The sequence below is a fragment of the Lagopus muta genome, chromosome 1, assembly GCF_023343835.1.
Source record: "Lagopus muta isolate bLagMut1 chromosome 1, bLagMut1 primary, whole genome shotgun sequence".
Taxonomy (NCBI): Eukaryota; Metazoa; Chordata; class Aves; order Galliformes; family Phasianidae; genus Lagopus; species Lagopus muta.
The window spans coordinates 79,080,756-79,093,970 of NC_064433.1; the positions used below are offsets into that span (position 1 = coordinate 79,080,756).

Here is a 13,215-nt window from a genome sequence, read left to right on the forward strand (position 1 = left end):
AAGGGTTGAAGTTCTCCACAGCTGGAACACATCAATAACACACACCCTGCTGCACACACACACCTTGCTGGGGAAGTCAAAGTTCTCAATCATACACAAACCAGGTGAGGCAATGAGGATGGCCCACCTCACCATGAAGACTCGCCATGATGTGCCACCCAAGACCAGAGAGATATTTCAAACTTCATCTATATCTGCAGTTCAAGTTCTTAGACGGTACCAGCTGCATCCTTCACCTCCCATGATGACATTCCCATGCTCACACCAGTAGCACAAATATAGCACTACAGGAAGGAGCTACACAAAAAGGCATGGAACAGATGATGCTTACAAGGCAGGCTGAGTTACCTGGTCTGGTGAAAGAGCAATGGACCACACAGCCCCATCATGGGCATTAAGCGTCTCCATCAGACTCCCAGAAGCCAGGTCATACAGCTGCAGCTTCCCTGTCTGGGGATAAAGACACATCACAGAGGACAAATCAGACCCTCCAACTTCACGATATACCTCAGGAACAACTTACAGAGCATTAATCAGATCTGCAAACAGTCCTGAGCCTGACCTCTTAGAGAGGTCTCCAGAAATGACAAAGATTAAAACTGCTCAAAGCAGAGACAAAAGGTCTGAGCTACCAGAGGTGAGACTCCAGCAGCGACAAAACAGCCATGTATTAATGGAAAAACAAGGCTCCAAAGGTAGAGGAGAGCTCAGAGCAAATATTCCCAGGCTCCACAACACACAGGAGGAGTCACAGTAGCACCTTACTGGCAAAAGAATTCTTGCTCCATTTGAGCTCTCTGAGCTAGGCAGTCACGTCTGAACAGGCTACAATAGCTCCTAACACATCTGCTACCCATCTCCTGAACTTCATTACACCACTGTTACACACAGATAGGCAAACTCCTGATGGAGATCAGGGAGTTCCCAAAACTCTCCTCAGCTGCCCAGCTCAAGCCATAGGAACTACATAAAGACTCAGGGAACAGAACAGACTAACTGCCACAAGGGTTTTTACATCTAAAACAGAATACTCCAGAAAATGTTATACATTTTCATTAAGGCTGCCTTAATGACATTTCCAGAACATACTCCCAGACTTGGGCTGAATCAGGAGTGCAGAGGGGACACTATTTACCTTGGTGCCAACGATGACCTGCCGATCTCCCGGGACAAAGAGTGAGCACAGCGCGTACTCACAGTCCATCGTTCGGATACACTGCAAAGTCGATCTGTGGACAAAGAGTTCAAAAGCTCTTTTCGCACAAAATCTGGTCTGCTGAGTGAGACATGTTCCAGAGCTGCCTCTCCCAACACCCTTCTTTTTGGCTGGGGCCAGAAGATACTGTATTACCATGCTATTCTGTTTACTTCTTTTACTTAGTAAAGGAAGCAATACTCTATTTTATATTTCTCCATCATTCCCTCTTCCTTATCACTGGATCTCCAAACCCAGCATTCATAGGTTCCATGAGACTAACGTGCACAGGGCAGAGGGGACTGAAAATGATTGCACAGCATACCTATTCCAAATCTTTACAGACTCTGCAGCTCCTGAAAGAACAGCAATATTATCAGAGCTAAAAGCTAATGTCCTGACATCACTGCGATGGCCTCCAATGGTTATCCTGGATGCACGGACAGCCTGCGGGACCTGTGCTGACAGGTTCACAGTGTGTAACTCAATGATGTTGTTCTGGAGCAGCAACACAATCTTCAGCTCTTCTTTTGGAGAGAGAATCATGTCAAATGACCTGTTTGATAAGACAAATTAGATGTACACACAGATGTACACAGGGGCCATAAGACAACATGTAGGAGGAATCAAGTATCAAGAACTGACAAAGAAGAATGTGGAGAGTGCATGCTATGAACAAGTGCAAGCTAAGCAACAGAAGACTGCAAGGAGGTCACCATTTGGGTCAGTGCGAATGGACTGGCAGACCATGGTAGCCCTCCACTTAGCTCCAAGTTGAACAGATATCGAGGGGGAAGCTTCTTACACCTCCTCCACAATGAGCTGTGCAAAGCTCTTCCCAAGCAGCTTTACAACCACAGCCCAGCCTTGTCAGCAGGATTTCAACTTACTTGATTTTTGCAGAAGCTCTGATGTTAGTAACCCGCTGGATCTCCTCCTGCAGGCTCAGCTCCACATTTCCTTTATGCTCATCTTCTTCAGATTTCTGCCTAGAAACATCAAATAATGGAGGGGGAGTCAGGTAACTCAGCACTGACAAGCCAAACTAAGACAAAGGGACTGAGAATAGTGCAAGGAAACCACTAAGCTCACTGAAAACAACTGCCCTGTTATCCACTAGCATTAATTGTTTTTTTAAGAACAGAGCAAGACAGCTAAGTTCAGGCTGTTACATGTGCTAAGGAGACAAACTGTACCAAAAAAGGCAGCATCCTCTGGGATACAGCCAAAACACTTAACGAGGCACATTACAAAGATGGATACAAAACAGACAACAGCAAGCTATGTTTGACTGACATCAGTTTCTGCTCATTTCATACCATTCCCAGAAAGTCCATGTTCATTGCCAAAAAGTGACTTCAAACGTATCTATCTGCTCTGTGCTTCAGCTTCTATAGTGGAGCCAGAGCTCCCTCAATGGCTACTGTGAAGCAGTCATTAAGTACCAAGATACTCAGACATTTAACACAAAGTAGCCTTTCATAAAGCTCTGATCTGTATCTCTGCCTGCTGTACAACAGGAGATGAGGTATCAGGGTCACTCTGACTTCTCATATGAAACTCTCATTCCAGTATATCCTAACAGACATTTTATTTGACACAGTAAGCAGTGCAAACATGAACGTCAGGTAAAAGTGAGAAAAGAACATTTTCTGCCTATTTCCTTCCACACATTACCTTTTTTTGGAGGGGAAATACTCAGAAGAAAAGTCTCTGGTAGTAAATAAATGTTGCTTAGACAAGTGCCAAGGATTCACAAGAGCAGTGCCTCTAAAATGCAACAGCTGGCACAGAAGACAGAACGACCAGTAGCTTGGAGTTCAACCATTGTGTCATGCTACTTGAGGGGATAACAGTTTTCTGGACACAGACAATACCCTCATACACCCAGAAGATTGCTTACTTGGCTTTTTTCTTTGCTTTCTTCATTTTCTTTTCCAATTTTTTCTTTATTTCCTCTTCAGAAAGGACAGAGAATACTTCTAGAACAGCATCAGTCCCCTAGAGATAGAGCAAATAGTCACACACATGCAAAGCCTTAGCTGGCACTTACAAGGTCCAAGGGCTGCAAGAGCCTCCTCTGTAACTCAATAGCAGAGCTTCCCCATTACTTACATGGCAGGCCAAAATCTTGCCCAGTCGGTCTGTGGCAAGAGTAACTACTCGATCTCTCCCTTCCCGCATGATGGATCCAGCTTTACTGCACTTTAGGAGACGCTACAGGAAAAGAAAAAGAACCCTGGTCTGGAAGGCCACGTGATCTTCCCAGGCACACTGAGAAAACTGCTTTGAAGGGACGTCAGGAGATAGAGACAGGGGAATGAACCTACAAGGTCCTGGTAGAACAACATAGCAAGGATAATCCAGAGACAAAAACACGTGTGAGTTGCAGATTATCTCCTTTATTTTCAAGTAAAATGCAACCTCAGCAGAAGAATAAAGTTGACAACCTCAGCAGAAGAATAACTTGATTTCACTGACAAACCAGAGTCATTTAAGAAATTAAGCTGAATTTCCATGCTGCAAAGGCAGCAGAGCACAGCTTCTCTGCCAGAAGATGCAAAAGAGACAAAGAACAGGCAAAGGACTCTAAAATTGGCGATTAAAAGGAGAAAAGTCTTTTGAGAGGAGGTAGAAGTCTTTAACAAGGCTCACTACCTACTATAACCACAAGCAGTCTGAAGTCAGAGAAAAATCCCATAAACTTCCCCCAGAAGGAGACTCAAAGTCTCCACCAGCAGCACAAGTGGGAATGGCTTTGAACAATCCCATCTGACTAGTTTGTGATAGTTTGTGATCGTGCCACTCTGACCCCATGTTTCTATGCTTCTACTTACTGACATGCAAAACTGAATGAGAGCACTAAGCTCAGCAGCTGCCAAGTACCTACTAACTATTTCATTCCCATGCCGTTAAATGAAAGAGCGTTAGCACTGAGCCTTCAAACACTTGCTAATCCCTCCTTCTCCAAACAGAGGGCAAGGAAATTGGTATGTGCTTTGACACAAACACTTCTCATGTTCTGCAAGTAGATGAGGGCAGCAACTACTGCTGGAGAAGAAATTACCAAGTGATACAAGAATTCACACATTTTCCCTAACAGGCTAAATATGACACTTGGTGTATAAACTCAACACAGACAACCAACCTATCAGCATTTCTCAAACTCCTGTTGGCCCTGCAAGCAGCACCATGTGAACACTATATACACCAACCTAGACAGCATGAAAAAATGAGCTTACCTCCTCAGGACTCTCATCCAGCTCTAGTGTCTCATCCTCTTCACTGTCTTTTCCTGCTTCTGGTGAAGATCCTTTGCTTTTCTTGGACTCTGGCTCATCAGGGTCTTCTAGCTGTTCACAGACAAAATCCATAAGAAATAACTTAAACCACAAGAACTAAGGCGTATCAGTTCCCATCTCTGAATTTATTCATGCTTCATCTCCCTGGAGCAACAAGGAGTTAGTATATATGGCAACAACAGTGGCCTACAGTATGCCTGTAAGCACAGAGTGCTCCATGTCCTGCCCTCCTCATCCCACAAAACTGTCTTCTCCAGCTGTAATCCAGATGGCCAGAAGATCACACTCTAGAAAGTTTGTTCTAGAAGTTCTTGCAGCATCACATGCAAATTCAAAATACAGAAGACATCAAAAGTCTAACTCAAGAGCAGCTTCTGGACCCCTCAGACAACAAAGACACCACTTCAGTTCTGTTTCCCAAAACAGCAACCAGATTTAACGCGTTTCAGACCCATTTCCGTCCAAAGATAAGCACCTGGGCAAGAGCACAAGGGGCTACAGAGAGGATGTCTTACCTCCTGGATGTAAGTGATATCCCAAACTCTCAGTTCACTGTCAGCAGTCCCAGTGATCAGGCGTTTCTCTTCAGATAGCAAAGCCATCCCCCAAATCTGTCCAAAAGCACAATGAGAAGAGCTGGTTTGTGACTTCTTTGACTATCATAACAATGCCAGAGCATCCTTAATTGATTTATTTAAACGGGAACCTAGAGAAGTCTGGATCTAACTGGGATTTCCTGTAGGGATACCCATATTTGAACTGTCACCCCTGTATGTTGATAACAGTTCTCAGATAGTTTGGAAGTCTCTCATTTCCTTTTCCCTAAAGCTGAATAACCACCAAAAATATATCACAGTTCCAGTTTACAATCCCTTAGAGCAAAAAAATGCACAAGGTGAGCCATGACCTGCAATGCAAAATCCTTCCATCCCTATGGTTCTCTGCACTTCCTCTTTACCTCAGTACGGTGTCCAACTAGAGTTTTGAAGCAATGCTGGGTATCCAGGTCCCACCATTTCACCAACGTGTCTTTGCCACTGGAACAAAAACAAAAACCCCAGGTCATGAAGAAAGATTGCTAGAGCGCATGGTGTTACATAAGCTGAGAAAAGCTGAAGAAATACAAAACCTTAAACATGTTGCAATGTATCACTGACCAGGCTACAACAAAAGCAGCCGCCTTCACTTTGAGTTGCTTTTCCCAACGGAGAATTACAGCTGTTTTAGTTCCTCAGGGCTCCTGTATGATTAAGCGACCTTGAAAGCTCTTGCTTGTGGCTACATTATGCTACAATAATGCTAGAAGTGCACCAGAGAAAAGTAATTTGAACATTTATGTAGACTGCTTCTCTTCACCCTACAGCAATTAATACTTTTTTATTTTTCATAACTTTGCTAGAGTCAATTTTTTTGCTAATAAATTAAAATACAAAATTTGTTTATCCATTACTAAGCTTACTCAGGAAAAAAGAAAAATCACTACAGGTGATACTTATTGTCAATCCGTGCCTTTTGCTACACAGCAGTCTAAGGTAAATTGTACAGGTGAAAATCCAACAAAAACTTCTGCACATAGAGAACTGTAGTAAGCTTCTTATGCTAAAAGATTAACAAAAAAAAAAAGTAACTGTTTTTGCATCCTCAAAGACAAGATTCGAAATTGCATTAGGAAACCAGCATCATCTGCTAAAATAACAAAATATATTTCTTTTTCAAAAAAAAGCAAAAAAAGGACACAAGAAACTTGTTCTAATTTTACACTGAACTGATTGAGTGCACCTATTAGGTGACAGTAAATACAAACATTAGTGACTGATATTTGAGCAAGAATATCTTTTGTCAACTGATTATTATTGAAGGCACACAATCATCTTGCTGATGCTTAACTAAAAACCAACTCAGTAAAACACTGAGTTTAATTAATCCATTTAATTATTACCTATTAGGAAGCCATTTTTCTGTGACGCTGCTGCACAAGTTACACATACAGAAGATAAGACTACTTAATTACTTATTTATCAAAAAATGGTGGTATGCAAAATGAACACATTATTACTATTCATTGTTATGATAATTCTAAGCTGCTAAGTCTACCGGTAAGTTAAAACCTTTTTCAAATGTTACTTTCCAGAATCTGCCATTTGTCTTCTGCTTAACATACCTGGAATTCAGGCATCAGATTCACAAAATGTGTGGACATGCTGGAATGTTTGTGAACTCATTTCTTCATCACAATATAATCACAGAATCACAGAATTGCAGGGGTTGGAAGGGACCTCCAGAGATCATCGAGTCCAACCCCCCTGCCAAAGCAGGTTCCCTACACCAGGTACTCATACAGGTCTCATACGTATGAGTAGGACTTTGAGTAACCTGGTCTAGTACAAAGTGTTCCTGCTTATGGCAGGAGGTTTAACTAGGTGGTCTTTAAAGTTCCTTCTAACCCAAACCATTCTATGATGCAAAACAATCTCATCTTTTTTGAGCAGTTAACGCACAGAAAAAGCTGTGATTCTAGAAAACAAATACAAATGGCTACAGCACCTAGGACATATGAATAGCAAGTAAAAGTGATTATTTTTCTAATTTACTGCTACATTCAGCCTGACTTACCTGGTGACCAGCAGGTTCTTCTCCTTCAAGAAAAGGACTTGAGTGACAGCATCCTTGTGTCCTTTCAGCCGGTACAAACCGCTCTCATTGATGACATCCCACACAATGACATCTGTATCCTGGAACAGATAAAGTGTCACCAAGGGACTGATTTCTCTCTACAAAATGTCTACATCTGATATGAGACTGAAGAGACTACTTAAAATCAAGCTTTCTCACTCTGAACTGGAATGTTAAGGATGATGAACGTAAATGACAGCCCCTCCATTGATGAGCATTCAGACCAATAAATGCACCTCTGTCCTGGCTTGGGTCACCTTCACTACTCCTGACCTCACAATCTTCTTCACCTTCAGTAGCTCTGCTAGTACCCTCCCTTCTTCTGAGCCCAAGACTCTCCCAGCCTCAAACTCCCTAACACTATTGCAGCTCCAAATCCATTCAGTGCCATCACAGCATCGTAGAATTATATAATGGCTTGGGTTGGAAGAGACCCCAAGGACCATCAAGTTCCAAGCAGGGCCACCAACCCCCAGATCTGGTACTAGGTCAGATTACCCAGGGCCATCCCCTGCTACAGGCAGATGCCACATCACCCCCTTAAAATACCAAACATTTTAGCCCACGTCAACTTTCCCAACAGATCACCTCTTTTGCCCTTTGTGAGAGGGCTTGTCCTCCTGATGTGCAGAGCTCACCTTTGAGCCGGACACCAGCCGGCCCCCCAGCTGGTCATACTGCAGTGCTGTGACCGCAGCCTTGTGCCCATTGAAAGCGACGCTCGCTTCCCCGCTCAGGAGGCTGAAGATACGGATCGAGCCATCTTCATAGCCAACAGCCAGGTGCAACCCATCAGGAGAAGGGCGGAGGAAACTGACTTCATGCTTGGAACCTTTAAGGATAAGGACCTGTGATTTTTAGGAGGAAAAAAAAAAAAAAAGTTGGTAAATGATACGTCAGAGCCATATACACAAAAGAAAAAACAGAACAAGAGAATATCCCAAGTTGGAAGGGGCTGTTAACGGTCTGATTAGGGAGCTCAACTCCTGGCTCCACAGAGTACCAACTAAAATCCAAACCCTATGTCTGAGAATGGTGTCCAAACGCTCCTTGCACTCCGGCACTCAGTACTGTGCCCACTACCCCGGGCAGACCATTCCATGCCCAGTGCCCTGTGGTGCAGACCCTGTCCCTGACCCCCAGCTGCCCTCCCCTGACATCTCCACGCCGTTCCCTCGGGCTCTGTCGCTGTCACACAGAGCAGAGCTCAGCGCTGCCCCTCCGCTCCCTGTGAGGAGCTGCAGCCGCCATCAGGCCTCCCCTCAGCTCCTCTGCTCTGCACTGAGCACACACGGGACAAACAAACCAAAGGAATACATTCTGCTCTCGCACTGAACTCCCAAACACGCACTTTCAATATTCTTAAGGCCGTGCCGTCCGCCCCGCACCCGCTCACCTTCTCTCCTTTCCGCGCGTCCCACACGAAGACGTGCTCGCAGGCCGGCACGGCCACGCAGCGGCCCCGCTCGCCTCGCAGCGTCACGAAGGCGGCGTTGCCCTTGGCGCTGCCCACCAACCCGAAGAGCGCGGCGGGCGCGTAGCGCAGGTACTGCTTGGTCAGCCCCATGGCCGCACGTGCCCGCGCCCCACGGCCGGCACCGGAGGTGCGTCAGAGCCAGGCGGGGCGCGGCGGACGGAAGCGGAAGCGCTGGGCGGCCGCTCCGCTTTTCTGGGTGATGTCGGCGAAGCGGCGGTGGATTGCAGGCTCAGGCCGTGCGGGCGCGGCGCGGCCCGCGGGTGAGTCGGCGGCGTGATTGGCTTGTCTTTGCTGCTTACAGCCTGCGTTCGGGTTGGAGGTGGGGTCTGCTTCGAGGGTTTTTTTTTTTTATTATTATTATTTCTTTTATTTCTTATTGAAATATGTTCTCTTGTTCCTGTTTTGGAACTGCCATTATGCGGGTGCTGCTTTGCCAAAGCTGTTACGGATGGAAGATCGTGAATAAGAGGTGCCTGTGCGGCAGGCTGAAGCTGTGTGTCGGGGCGGGTTTCATTCGCTAGCCAGGTTCTGCAGAAGTGTAGCAGCCCGGTGTTACCTGCTCGTAGCTGGGCAGAGCTCGGGTCTTCATCCAGCAACCTGGGTTATTGCTGACCTTCCAAAAAAAAAAAAAAAAAAAAAAAAAAAAAAAAAAAAAAAAGGTCAGATGGCCTTTCCTGTTGTGTTTTGATGCTAGATTTCTTTTTTTCTTGTTAGAGGTGTTTGGGGTTTGGTGGAGTTTTCTTGATGGTTGGGCAGAGGTGGAGGGAGCAGACACTTGTATTCTTTTGTGTTTGTTTTTAAGCATGACCCTAAGCCTGTTCTAATAGTCATGCACACCTTGCAATAAATTTGCTTCTTTATAGGAATAAATAGTCCTTTCTAGGCTTGGGAATTTGCTTTCTGAGTTTTCAGAATAAGAGATCGTGAATCAATTGGACCAGGTTAATAGAGAAGGTGTTTTTTGTCATGCATTGCTTAAAAAAAAAAAAGTATTTGCCTTGTCCTTTGTAATACAGATCACCAAACTAGGAAGGAAGAGAAGCTGAGTTGGAGATAATTCTGTTAGTTGTAGTTGTGTTGTGGTCTTGTGAAAGGTCTGGCTGCACGGGAATTGCATTTTGTTAACAGCTGGTGACCTGGTTTGATTTCCTTCCCTTAAGCATCCGGAAGACTCCATTGAGAATTGGAGTGTGACAAGTTAACAGGAGAAAAGAAGTTGTTCCTTCCATTCCATGGATCCCTTGGGTGCTCCTTCCCAGTTTGTGGATATTGACAGTCTGCCAGGCTGGAGTAATGTCCGTGAGGCTACCCAGGTGGATTCTTACCAAAATCCTGTTGAAAAAGCTCAAGTCGATGTTAGGTCACCTTTTCCATACAGGAAAGATCTCAATGCAAAAATTGTCTTGTGGTAAGTTCCATATGGCTCTAGTGTCTGTCATCACTTCTCCATTTACTGCTTCCTACAATGCTATAGAAAAAAAGCTTTCAAGCCCTCCTTTCTTGAAACAAGCATTACAGATCTGAGAGGAAAATATTTTTTTGTTCACTGGAAATCTGCAAATCTGATGTTTGCTATGCTATATGTTGTAAATTACATATTCATAGGCATTCCTTGATGCAGCAGATCAAAATTATACTTCTTGCTGCCATACTGGGTTTTTAATAATGAAACCTAGCCAGGTGCTGATACTTTTTAAAATTTATTTAAAATATGTACGCTTGTTGTCTACCTGTTTTTTTCCTTTCCTTTGCTGGCTTTATCAGTATTTTTTTTATGTGGTTCTTTTATGTGGTTTGCTTGGTCCATTTTTTTGTTTTCCTTCCTCTCTCCGTTCTCTATCTTCCTGTATCCATGCGTTTTCTACCGAAATCTATTCACCTTCGTGTGCTAAGGTGAACCTACTCCATCAGTTTTTCTTTCCTCTGTATCAGATACTCAAACCTACTCTCTAGATGAGTAACTCTGTTAAGCAGTATAAACAGAGGATTTTTCAGGGTGCAGATTCAGGGATCAGCCTCTTTCCCGGTTCATGCATGTAGGAAATAAGGCTGTTTGTGGATTTCCTGAACCAATCAAAGAAATAAGAAAAACTAAAAGCTAAACATCTGCTGTGACTTGGATTTGGGTAAAATAAGCTTGTGCACTTTGACCTGTCATTTGAATCTCTTCCTGTGCTTGGGAATTGTTTCCCTTCCTATGCTCTTTGATTCCAAAATCCGTAATGACTATTTCTGTGACAAAAGGCAGGTCAGAGTTCTGCTGTTCCATCTTCTTGCATGCATCTCTGCACTGTTTGTCTTCTGCTTGTCTGACCCTTGTTCAGCAGTGTCAACATGATCAAATAGTGAGTTCACAATTTTGGAACAAAAGCAATGAAGACTTTACTAGTTGCAGTGTTACATGAGATCTTCACTGAGGAAGACCAGCAGTGAGGTGCCCTGGATAATGTTCCTGCAGACCAACAAAAAAAGCAGATAGAAATATTAGTTAACACTTAGGAAATAATACGCCATGTGGACTGTCATCTTATCTCTAAGATATGAGACAAAATGTCCACTTTTGGAACATGTTACATTCTATGCTGCTTTGCATGTTCTGCTGACTAAACCACCCTACACACACAACTACAACACTGTTTTATGCGTATATCCTTAAGTTTACTATTGAAGTTAAGAATTTTCAAGGAAATGAAGGATCATGTGCAATCAGTCTCTATCAGTGACAAAGGATGATTCTGCATGGTGAGCACATCAGGGTACACTACACTCTGTGGGATATTGCTAATGCTTTAACATATCACAGACAAACAAGGAAATGCTCATTTGAGAATATGCTGCTTAATCTGACATGTAACCTGCAATGAACTGTTTCCTCAGGAAAGGAGACGTAGCGTTACTGAACTGTACAGCCATAGTGAATACCAGTAATGAGTCTCTCACCGACAAGAATCCAGTATCTGAAAGTATTTTCATGCATGCTGGGCCTGACCTGAAGGATGAACTTCAGAAGCTCAAGGGTAAGTAGCACAAGATGGCTTTTCTTCAGAAATCTGCAGTCCTTGCATAGTTTGAGGAATGGCTATTTGGGCATGAACTAAAATCAGGATGCAGCTTTTTCCTTTTTTTCCCTGGTGTCTGTTATTAAGGTGAAATAAAGAGAGGAAGATAAACTCACGTATACTCCTCCACTTTTGTCATTCAAATTACAGATCATTGAAAACCTTTGATAGGCGTGCAAGTTGCTGAGCACATACTTAGTGTTACAAGAATTCCCAGTATTATTTGAAGCTACTTAGAATGGCTTGCTCATCTGAGCTTTTACTGTAGTAGGGACCTGTCTTACATAGCTTCAGGTTTTGTTCTTGCCCTGCTCAATGTGTATCTTCTTCATGAGTGGAAGAAATAAATTTAAGTTTGCCATTGCAGGAATTGAGTGAGTTTCAAAACAGGCAGTGTATCCTTTCTCTTCCTATCTTTCAGGAAGTAATTTATTCTCAATGCCTATAAATAAAAATGAGTGTTTGGGTTTTGTTTTTGTTTTGTGTGAGGAATCAAGAGTTTATAGTTATCCAAGGTCATACCAGAGTCTTTGCAGTTAAAAAGGTTGCAGTTAAAATTAAGGTTGCTCAGAAGTATGGTACTGAGCTGAATTTTGAGACCAGACTGATTCCTGAGTGATACTGGTTACTCTATTGGATAGCAGCTATAACTCTTTGTCATGTAGTAACAAAATGGATAGAAGGGCATAGTATTTTGAGTACAAGTTCTCAGTGGCTTAGACTGCAATAGAATAGATATCCTATTCTGCTCATTCAGCTTGTTCAGCTGTTAAAAAACAGCAGATGTTAATTAGGATCCTGCTACATATATTCATTCTTCTGAAATAAACTTGGGCTTCTTTCAGTTCATTATGAAGTGGGATGGGAGGGACAAGGCTTCAAAGAGGCCTTAAAATTCAAGGACTTTCAGCTCTATAGGAAGTTCTCTGTAAAAATTGGGCTTAGTTCCTTAAATTCCTTTTTCCATCCTGAACCATATGTGGTTTAAAGAGTGTCTGCACTCTTTAATGCATGCTACAGATTTATTTCTCTGTTTTTGATAGTTTTCCTTCAGTCTTGAGATGGGATCCTTTCAGAAATGAATTCTTTTCGGACAGTATACAGATTGGCATGTTGTGTGGGAGAAGAAAGAGAAGCTAGATTATGACTTTGACTGTTATGGACTCTTTAATATGAGTTTAACAGTAGCAGAAACAGAAGGGGCCTTGGATAAGAAACTAGTTAATCATTCATCAACTCAACTTCCTTTTTGTGCTCTTTTTTTCTTTCTTTTTTTTTTTTTCTTCCATAGATTGTTCTTGATGAGAAGTGAAAATGCATGGGTTTTAGTCTAAAGCTGTAGGATGAGTGTAGTGGTGATTTTCAGCTCAGTTATTCCTAATTCTCTCTCTTTCATATACATATTTATATATATATATATTTCATACAGTCCAAGGAAAATCATGATTTTTAAAGCATGTGATATGCTGACTTTTGAAGAATTGTGCTTTCTTTAAAACTTCTGTGTTC

At 42.9% G+C, this 13,215-nt stretch overlaps 2 protein-coding genes across 3 annotated transcripts in view; one reads left to right on the forward strand and one right to left on the reverse strand.

Moving 5' to 3' along the window:
* Nucleotides 1–8,835, reverse strand: part of WDR3 (WD repeat domain 3) — a 21,421-nt gene extending 12,586 nt beyond the window's left edge. The window contains exons 1-12 of the mRNA XM_048941380.1: nucleotides 8,567–8,835; nucleotides 7,809–8,018; nucleotides 7,111–7,229; nucleotides 5,456–5,534; nucleotides 5,013–5,108; nucleotides 4,438–4,548; nucleotides 3,311–3,412; nucleotides 3,099–3,196; nucleotides 2,086–2,184; nucleotides 1,521–1,751; nucleotides 1,136–1,229; nucleotides 349–450 (exon numbers count right to left, since the gene is read on the reverse strand). Of these exons, the coding sequence (XP_048797337.1) occupies nucleotides 349–450; nucleotides 1,136–1,229; nucleotides 1,521–1,751; nucleotides 2,086–2,184; nucleotides 3,099–3,196; nucleotides 3,311–3,412; nucleotides 4,438–4,548; nucleotides 5,013–5,108; nucleotides 5,456–5,534; nucleotides 7,111–7,229; nucleotides 7,809–8,018; nucleotides 8,567–8,737 (1,512 nt within the window). The 5' untranslated portion in view covers nucleotides 8,738–8,835. The remainder of the gene's footprint in view (nucleotides 1–348; nucleotides 451–1,135; nucleotides 1,230–1,520; nucleotides 1,752–2,085; nucleotides 2,185–3,098; nucleotides 3,197–3,310; nucleotides 3,413–4,437; nucleotides 4,549–5,012; nucleotides 5,109–5,455; nucleotides 5,535–7,110; nucleotides 7,230–7,808; nucleotides 8,019–8,566) is intronic.
* Nucleotides 8,801–13,215, forward strand: part of GDAP2 (ganglioside induced differentiation associated protein 2) — a 21,654-nt gene continuing 17,239 nt past the window's right edge. The window contains exons 1-3 of one of the 2 annotated variants that reach the window (XM_048941395.1): nucleotides 8,801–8,907; nucleotides 9,808–10,055; nucleotides 11,525–11,664. In XM_048941395.1, the coding sequence (XP_048797352.1) occupies nucleotides 9,880–10,055; nucleotides 11,525–11,664 (316 nt within the window). In that variant the 5' untranslated portion in view covers nucleotides 8,801–8,907; nucleotides 9,808–9,879. Of the gene's footprint in view, nucleotides 8,967–9,807; nucleotides 10,056–11,524; nucleotides 11,665–13,215 lie in introns of both variants that reach the window. The other variant, XM_048941401.1, reaches the window with a different exon arrangement.